The sequence below is a fragment of the Coffea arabica genome, chromosome 4e, assembly GCF_036785885.1.
Source record: "Coffea arabica cultivar ET-39 chromosome 4e, Coffea Arabica ET-39 HiFi, whole genome shotgun sequence".
Taxonomy (NCBI): Eukaryota; Viridiplantae; Streptophyta; class Magnoliopsida; order Gentianales; family Rubiaceae; genus Coffea; species Coffea arabica.
The window spans coordinates 11649565-11658681 of record NC_092317.1 but is presented as its reverse complement, the minus strand read 5'-3'; the positions used below and the strand labels follow the sequence as shown (position 1 = coordinate 11658681).

The 9117-nt window shown below is 35.7% G+C and overlaps 1 protein-coding gene across 20 annotated transcripts; it reads left to right on the top strand.

Moving 5' to 3' along the window:
• The first annotated feature begins 451 nt into the window (after window positions 1-451).
• Window positions 452-7876, top strand: LOC113741568 (glycerophosphocholine acyltransferase 1-like). Of its 20 annotated transcripts, none has more exons than XM_072047645.1 (12): window positions 452-908; window positions 1927-1945; window positions 2035-2162; window positions 2363-2420; window positions 2542-2642; window positions 2896-2991; window positions 3080-3173; window positions 3266-3486; window positions 3575-4995; window positions 6049-6179; window positions 6431-6641; window positions 7559-7876. In XM_072047645.1, exons 3-8 carry the CDS (start codon window positions 2100-2102, stop codon window positions 3364-3366), a joined length of 513 nt encoding a protein of 170 aa, XP_071903746.1. In that variant the 5' UTR covers window positions 452-908; window positions 1927-1945; window positions 2035-2099; the 3' UTR covers window positions 3367-3486; window positions 3575-4995; window positions 6049-6179; window positions 6431-6641; window positions 7559-7876. The 20 variants fall into 20 exon arrangements, 17 of the variants coding, with proteins under 17 accessions (XP_071903746.1, XP_071903745.1, XP_071903744.1 ...); XM_072047644.1 differs by having other exon boundaries at window positions 2030-2162; XM_072047643.1 differs by having other exon boundaries at window positions 1917-1945.
• Window positions 7877-9117: the final 1241 nt, after the last annotated feature.

The window sequence follows — 9117 nt, the reverse complement described above, 5'->3', positions numbered from 1 at the left end:
TTTTTTCTTGTTTAATTACATTTTTAAGAAGGCGTTTGGTGGTTCCTGATCATTACAATTTCATCTGCTCTTCTGGGGCCAATTTTGTCGTTTCAACCTCTTGCTTATTCTTTTTCTTGCAGCTGGTACAACTGCTTGGTGCATTTGTTTAGACAATATGTCTTTTTTGCCCTTATTACAAGTCTTACCCGGAGGTTTAGTAGAATGTGGAGATCGTAATATTGGTTGGAGAGTGTTTTGAACATTTGATAGATGTGATGGGAGGATTTGATAGAATAGCTCTTTATTACTTTTCTAGCCCTCTAGATTCTAATTATATGGATGGGTTTCCATCCAACTATGCCTTTTTACGTAATTTAGCCTTTTTAACTTTTTACCCATTCTTGGAGACCGTTTTCCCTCTGAGTTCTGTCGGTCATTACTCTTCTTTGCAATTCATCCCCTTTTCTCTGTGTTTTCACGATAGCCTTCACGATAGCCTTCTACTTTTGTTATGGAAATTGTTCTTTATTTGACTCCATATCTGCTTTTATGTTTTCCCCGCCAGCTACCGCTGCTTCACTTAACATAAGCTTCTGAAGCCACTAGCCCTTTTGAGGCCATTTCTATCTATTACCAGATATTTGCCAATCCTTCATCTTCCTTCATCTTCTCCAGAGGCCCTAACAATAAAGGAGCAGGCCATTTTTTTAGTACTATCCAGTTTTATATATACGTCACTCAAACCCACAAAAATAACAGGCGAAGGAGAGGAGCACGGAAAACCACCACCACCTTTTTCTTCTTTTCATACTTGCGGGAAAACACAGGAGAGTCTTTGAGCAAGAAAATGTATAGCAACGGAGACTCTTCTTCTCCGGAGGACTCCAATGGCGAATCAAATGAAAAGGCTCAGAGATCGATCAGAGGTATTAATTTTTCCCACGTATCTGATTTAGTTTTGCAGTTTGTGATGCGATTTGGGTAGTTCCATGTCATCTAGAAATTGTTTGTTGCGCAGAAAGTGGCTAAAACGAAAGAGATGTTGTCGAAGCAAGCAGGTCAAACCAAACAGATCTTTGTAAATGACTTTGCCAAACGTGTTATTTCAGAAAAGTTATTTCAGAAGACATATTTTTGACTTGGAGTGAGACCCAATATCTCAAACTTCACCAATGCCTTGTGTTTCACAACTTTGCACAATCACATAAAGACTGTACAGTCCAAGAAACAAGGATCAATAATATCTATCCACCACGAAAATAAGAAAAAAAAAAATCTATGATGCCTATTAATATCTACAACTTGCAAGTCCTGAAAAGTGGCTTGAACGATAAATTTTGGGATATTATTATATCAGAGGAGACTTAAGAGTAATTTTTCTTTGTTTCACACCTTATAAGCCTCAATTGGATAACACTGCATTATGTTTCAGAAGGAAATACTAATAATAGAACCCCTAGAAAGTCAAAAAGATTTTGGAAGATCTGCAGTCCGGATCCCCAAATGAGCCAAAAAATTTTCCTCAGTAGTTCTGTCCCATTAATATGAAGATTAGAGTTGCAACTTAAAGAATAAGATCAAGAAAAGAAAGCACCAGACGATAGCTTCAATATCTCTCACTAAAAGATAGAATAAATTTTATTTCAAAAAACGAAAACAAACCTGTGCGAAGCAATCAAACACGCATTGCAAACAAACCTGTGGGCATCAATTATCTGGACGAAAATGAAAGACCACGAGACAAAAGCATGCAGATATGGAAACAATTGCTGAAAATGACTTGACAGGAATTTGAATAATAACTTCCTTTCTTGCATAAACTTGGAATAATCCTACAGCAAGTTAGTCAATGAGTGAGTAAATTTCTGAGGCTTTCTAGCAAGTCAAGAAAACTGGTCCTGCTACCAGTTCGAATTTTTAATGTTCATTATCAGTTTGTTGCAGGTTTAGATGGTCCACATTGGTACATGAATGTTCATAGCTGTTTTCTTTGAATTCTTGATGCAAATGCCCACATGCGGGTTTGATGAACTAAAAGTGTATACAGGACAGACAAACATTTGCCTCATCTGGAGAATACAGGGCAATGACTGACATGTGAGCAACATACCCACCATATGATGCATAATAAACAGATCTTTGCCAAACGGGCTGAAGAGCACGAAAGATTCATCAACAAGGTAATCAAGTAACTGACCGACCAAAACCCACCATATGTTTGTCAGATGGTCTCAGTAGCTATTAAAAGAACAACTTTGTAGCTCATATTTGTTTCCGGGATTCATTGTTTATTTACTTTTACTAGCATCTTTGCTTATGGTTTGGTGACCTGGGATGTCGATTTTAGGTTGCACTGATTGGGAGCTTTTTGGGTTGATAGGTGACTTATTTGTTGAGTGTTCTTGGGTTTGGAACATTCTGCTTTCTGTTGGGTGCCAGTGAGTATTACATTCTTGAGATTTGATAATTCAGTTATCTTTATCCCTCGAATAATTAGTTAGGCCTTGTGGATTGTCATTTGCTAATTTGTTTTTGTGGTTCTTTTCTATTGTGGCGCAGGGCCTCAAGATGTCCCTTATGCATATTGTTTGCTCTCTATCATATTTGTTCCTCTACGGTGGATTTATTATCGATACAAGAAATGGCATTATTATCTCTTGGTAAGCTCTTCCTGTTTTGCAACTTCTTGTTTTGGCCCATTTAACTATACGAATATTTTTTGTTTTGCGTATCTCGGTTATTTAGATGTTTTGTCGAAGAGGTTCTAGAGTCTTAATTAGACAAAATCACTCTATGTTTAGTTGGAATTCTGATGGTACATGTTATCTGTGAATTTTTCTGTTTCAGTGTAGACTTCATCTCCTACAAAATGTACTTTCTCTTGTGTCACTATGTACTTCTTTTGCCATTCAGGACTTCTGCTACTACGCCAACACACTATTCTTGGTCATGCTTCTTTGTTTTCCTAGAAATGAGAAGTTTTTCATGATTTGCTTCTCTTTTGCAGAGGTAAGCAATCAATCTGGAGATGCCTTGTTTTCATCTAAATGGCATTAAGATTTGCTTCTTTATGTCTTGACTCCTCACATAACTGCAGGGTCCACTGGCTTGGGCACTGATTGTGTGGAGATGCAGCTTAGCCTTTAATTCTTTCGACAAAATTGTAAGCGTCTTCATACATCTTTTGTCTGGTAAGTTGGACATCCTTCTCTACAAAATAAGACAAAGGAACTTAAGAACCTTTTGATCCAACTTCGGCCCTTCTTTTCCTTGATCCCCAAAGCAAAAGCTGCAAAAATTATCTGTGGAATTCTTGATACGGTGGCCAAAATACCTGCCGCATCTGATGTTCAGATTGCCCTATGCAAGGAAATTGTGCAATAGACACGTGATGAGAAGTGAACTTTCCTTCGTTAGCGCACTGAGGCAAAGCTTGCAGCTCTATTGATGGAGACCAAGGAAGAATCCGAAACTTTAGCTCTCCTTTCTGGACCAATCAAGGAGGTGAGAGGATATAGCTTTCATTTTATATGGTCTTTTGCACTTGTATAATTTCTCTCATGGGAAAGTTTCATGTTTTATGTCTCTGCAGGTTCAGAATATAGGAAAGCTTCAGCTGAGTCCATTAAGTGCTCTTTTTATCACTTGAATTTCTTCATTTCCAACCTCCCATAACTCAAGTACTGATTTACCTTGACATCTTTGCTCAAAAAGCATCCTTTAGTTGATAAAAACTTCTTTTCCTGCAACTGCTTCATAATTTCATACTACAGACCAGCTTTTATGTATTAATTATTTTTCCAGGACTTGGAACAACTGAATGTTGAACAAACAGCTCAAGAAACTTAAGCACATAATCAATAACTAATATGTTTCCTTGCTCCAAATCATTATGTTGTCTCAAAAGTTGAGACAAGTCCAAATCTATTTGTTTAAGTTTTGTTTTACCTTCTTTTATGATAGCCATGATATAAAAAATGATGCAGTGTTTCTTAATGAGTTTGAAGACCAAATCTGACTTAAAAATAAATAGGAATGGAATAAAAGAAATGTAGGAATCACATCTAGGTTTTACTACTGTGTTACCATTAATTGCTCGAGTCTTGATGAACTTTGAATTCGATAAGTGCAATTCTAATAAGTATTATTGACGATTTGGAATTCTACTTTTGGAGTTCGAAAGTTGGAGTCAAGTTATGCTCCTAGAATACATGCTCTTTTTTTTTAGTGTCTTATCAGACAATTTCACATAATTATTTATCTAAATGTTGATGTTTGAATAGTTTATCTAGAAAATTGCATAAAAAGCGATTTTTCTGATATGATCTAGAGAACCATTTCATGAGTATTGAACTTTGTCCCTTCTAAGTACCCCAAAGAACCTTACGCCCAGCCTTCTGCATTTAGATTGCGTAGAATTCTATGATCCCCAATTGTTCCTCGTTCTGGAACTGCTCAGAATCTAGGTAACCTTGGGAATGACTTTTGGTAAACGTAACAAGTCCCTCATGAGAGACTGGTATCATACAAAATATGGAAACCAATGTTTCATTTCCATTCTTTAACCTCCTTATCAGAAAGAAATAGATCCAGCATGGCAGACTGGTAGAAAATTGAAAGTTTCAAGGATCTAAAGGAAAACCAACTCATAACTAAGGCTCTCAATCTTAATTTCTAAGAGCTATCATTTGTGTAAATTTGTCATCAGAAGATTCATATTATGTCCGAAGTATTCTAGGTAGGATGTTATTCTTGAATTCTGCCTTCAAATAAATCATGGTTAGATAAATACTAAATTTTGACTATAAAGGGGCATTGGTACTACATAACTTAACTATGCATTTCTTTTTAACCATGGCATGCACGTCTTACTTATTTTTCTATTATATGCTTTTGTGTCTCAGCTAAAGCTATAGACGAATGTCCTGACCTCAAGACCAAGGCTGCTGAGTCAAATAAAGCAGCAAAGATAGATTCAAGATCAAAATCCATTGTTGAAAGGATGCTTGATAAGTATGTAAACTTCTGAAATGCTAGATTACACTATAGATTTAAACTTTTTCTCATTATCTCATTTTTGGACCTCCCTGTAGGTTTATAACTAACAGAAAACATCAATAAGCTGTGAGAATAGCCATAAAATACCAAAGATTGGATAAGATTGAGGAAGCAGTTATAAGAAGTGACAACATTTAAGTAACCCTATACTATTGTAATCAGGTCTCTCACAGTTTTGTCAGCTCTAGAAAATATTAGTGTGACGTGGTTATATCTATCTAATTCATTCTTGTTAACCTTGTTCATAATTCTAATTCATTCTTGTTAACCTTATTACTAATTCTAGAGAACATTAGTCCAAATATATTAGATGTCAAAATTTGAGAAATTCTGACCCTCAACTACTTTAATGCAGATACAACGTCTTCTTGTTAGAGTATTCCAAAAACTGCCATCACCCCATTATTTAAGCATATGTCAGCTTCTCATGTTTTTTGGATAGACCAGAGGACATTGCAGCTGTATTTGAGAAACTCTTAAGAACAGAAAGCAATAATGATGCTTTATTGGGATTTCAAATAGCATTTAACCTTGTAGAGAATGAACACCAAGCTTTTCCTTTGAAAATGAAGGACCAACTTTCCAGTCTCAAGGAAGATGTTTATGCTGAGAGGTTATGAAAAATAAAAGGAATACTGTCTGGAGAGACTTCCATACAGTTGACATTGCAATTCTTATATAGTTATTATAACTAAGGCATTTTCCCTATTTTCTTTTCTTCTCTTCCCAAGATAGTTTCTCAGTTTACTAGATTTCTTTGAAGTATTTGACTAATTGTTGGTTTTTTGCATATTACATTGCATGTCCTAATTCTCAACACAATAAAGCAATCTGTTGAGATGAGAAATAATATTTGTCATAATGCAACTATATACGCTAAAGCATTATGCATGCTGTCAGAACCGTCAGCACCTTACTGTGCACCTGCTTTGCTCATCATTTTATATGTTGCATAATGATAAACGTAGTCATTTCTATCTAACATTTTGTATTTGTTTAAACTCTCAGAACTGGCTCACCCGGGCTACAAATTAGGTTAAGTTTAGCGCAACAGCACTATGAGAAACACAAGCATTGTCTACTATAGGGAAGGCATAAATCAGTTCCTGTGTGATAGTCTAACAAGCGCTAATGCTGAGGTATTTGCCTTGTTGTGTTAAGTAAAAAAGTACCTATTTTTATCTTTGCACTTTTCCTCCTTTTTTAAAAATTGTCTCCTACAAGTTATTCAACATAGTACCTACCTTAAAGAATGTCCTTTACTTGGACATCTCTGCTTAATGTCTATAATCTATTTCTAAAATTAAAAGCTAAATGAATTCTCTCTTTTTGTGAAAAAGAGAAATCAAAAGTCACTTGGACATTTCTAACGATTTGGCATTGGGGATAGCTCTTGACAGTTTATGGAACAGAAGAAGCAACTGATACACTGATTGAGCAGATAACTTGGGATCAAGACCCCATACTACGTTATGGATAAATGTATGCATTTGCATTGGCTTACAGTAGAAATGCAAACAACAAGGCCATTCGACAGCTGCTGCATTTTGCTGCATCAGAATTGAGTGACAATGTTAGGCACACTGCAGTTTTGGCACTGGGTTAGTTTCTCTTACGTTCAGGTTTGGCACTTGCATATGGTTTATGTTCTAGGCTATAAGAATTTGACAACAAGGCTTTACTTCTCCAAACAACTTTTCATATGATGTATTCGCTCTTAATTTTTTCTAACCTTCTACAAGGATCGATGAAAATGCACATATTGAACAATCCATCTAATTGAGTTGCTAATCTTAAAATGTAGACTCCTCAAATCGTCTCCCTGCTCTCTGAATCATATAATCCACATGTTCATCATAGTCCAGTTCTTATGTTTGGCATATCATGTGCTGGTACTGGTCTGAGCGAGGCCATATCATTGCTGGAGCCTTTGACATCAGATGTGCCAGCGATTCCCTGATTAACAGTGATTCCCTGATTTTTTTTGCCTTATTTAATAGACGGCAATTGGAAAAATTTATTCTGGATAAGCATCAGGACACTATGAGCAAGATGCTTGCAATTTGAGCATTAGGAATGTTGGATGCCACTATTCACTGATTTAACCTGAGCATAAAATCTCATTAATGCTGTACAATAATAACTCATAAGTATTAATCTTCTTGTTTCATTTTCTTCTCTACATCAGAAGTATACAGACTCTTATTTCTTCTGCTGCATCCATTTTAGATTACATCAACATAATGGATATTCAGTGTTTTCCCATCTATTACTACCTCTATGCTATTATACTCGCACCTTCTCCACATACCAACTCCCCTGCTGTTACTTTGACTAAAACTTTCCTCCTTGTGTAATGAAGATTGAGAAATGCATCATTTTCATTTCACAGTTAGTCACAATAGATGCATGATCTCTTTATTATAGAATAAAAAAAATGTTTTCGTTGACAATGCTTTATGTTGGATTTTTTTTAGTTGTTACAAGCTTTGCTCACGGACAATTTTGTAATTGGTAGATTCATGGTGCTGCAGAAAGGAAATCAGAACTGGAGCTCTTTGAATGGACTAAGCATTTTGAGCTCATGTGTAACACATAGTTCACGACACAAGCCTGAACTAGCGTGTCAGTTATTGCTTTTTTTTTTTTTTTTTTTTATAGCAGCATGGACGTTATTCTTTTACTTTTATAACAGGAAACTCATTCTATTGATTTTTGCTCACACTTAATATCAGAGCCTAAAACATCATGCAGTGAAAGCAATTGCTCATGCTCATTCATTGTAAGACACTTATTGCGCTTATAGATTGTGTATACAACTTCCGCATTGCTATTATTATCTGTTTCTTATTTTCGCTTCTTTTTCTCTTTCAACATTTTCCCTTCCCTCACCCGTGCATAATTCTCTATATATTTAATCAAGTTTGTTTTGTCTTCATTACTTCTCAGTACAATGACAATTTCAAGCAGTAATCAATTATATAAAAAACTCAGACCAGTTCTCCTCTGCTCATCAAACAGAAAAGTGAAAATCAGGAATTGCGTAAACTCAGTGACACCTTACTAATATATACTACTTTTCCATGGTAAGGAACCTTGCTAACAGGTCTAAAGTTGCTAACAGGTCTAAAGTTCCCACGCCTTGCGTGGGAAGCGACCCCTAGTATATATATATATTGCAATGGTGATGGTTGGTAAACTTGCATCATTGGTAACATCATGGATAGCACTGCATCAAATACGCAGCAACTTGCTAAAAGGATAAGTTTGATGACAAGTTGCCAACTACATAATATGTAAAATATAAATTCGGGCAGGCCAACTTGCCTGCCTGCAGCTGCCCTGCCACCCTACCCGCTGCCCTTGGCCCTAGAATCAAAGTATCTTCTCCAGCACCGTCAAGAAACTTAGTATAAAATGCATAAAAACCCTAGTGAAAGAATTCTTGTATTGGTTTTTGCCTCTCTTCTCCTTCACAAGTTTCTCCCCTTCTACCATTTCTCAGGTTCAGTTGAAGCCTAAATGGCTATATCTATAAACAAGCTTTTTTACGCATGTTCTTCTATTATGGTCAGTGAAAACTTGTACATTTACGATTTATTCTACATGCCAAGTGATGTTACAAGACTTTAATCATTTATTTTTATGCAAGCATGGTGTTTATATCATAAAATCTCAGGCAATTAATCATCAAGGTATAGTGTTTATTGAGTTGAAACTTGAGCTGAATCCATGCTTTCCTTTTTTTTTGAAGATACATATTTGAAACAATTAGTACCATTTTTTTGGGTCAAAATATACATCCTAAAGAAGCTTATTTTTTTGATTGGTTATAGTGCTATTTGAGTTCCATATTGGGTAAGTTATGTGATATTTTGTGCTAAATGAAAATTTTTTGGCATTCAATTGATTTGTGCAAAAACTTCCATCCGCATGCGACTTATAATGGGCAGAGCGGCCATATTTTGCAAAGAGTGAAAATGTATAAAGCAAAAACTCTTTTAGTTTGTGCTTTTGCTGTTTCTAAGAGGTTAAATTTAGGTATGTCGAATTAACCTACTTAGTTGTATCAGCAGA

Excerpts from the sequence above, each read along its gene's own strand:
- LOC113741568 (XM_072047641.1), top strand. The coding sequence starts at position 2,100 with ATGATGCATAATAAACAGATCTTTGCCAAACGGGCTGAAGAGCACGAA. Across the intron at positions 2,643-2,895 it reads AATGGCATTATTATCTCTTG|GACTTCTGCTACTACGCCAA; the intron begins GTAAGCTCTTCC and ends TTTGCCATTCAG. Across the intron at positions 2,992-3,079 it reads TTTGCTTCTCTTTTGCAGAG|GGTCCACTGGCTTGGGCACT; the intron begins GTAAGCAATCAA and ends ACATAACTGCAG.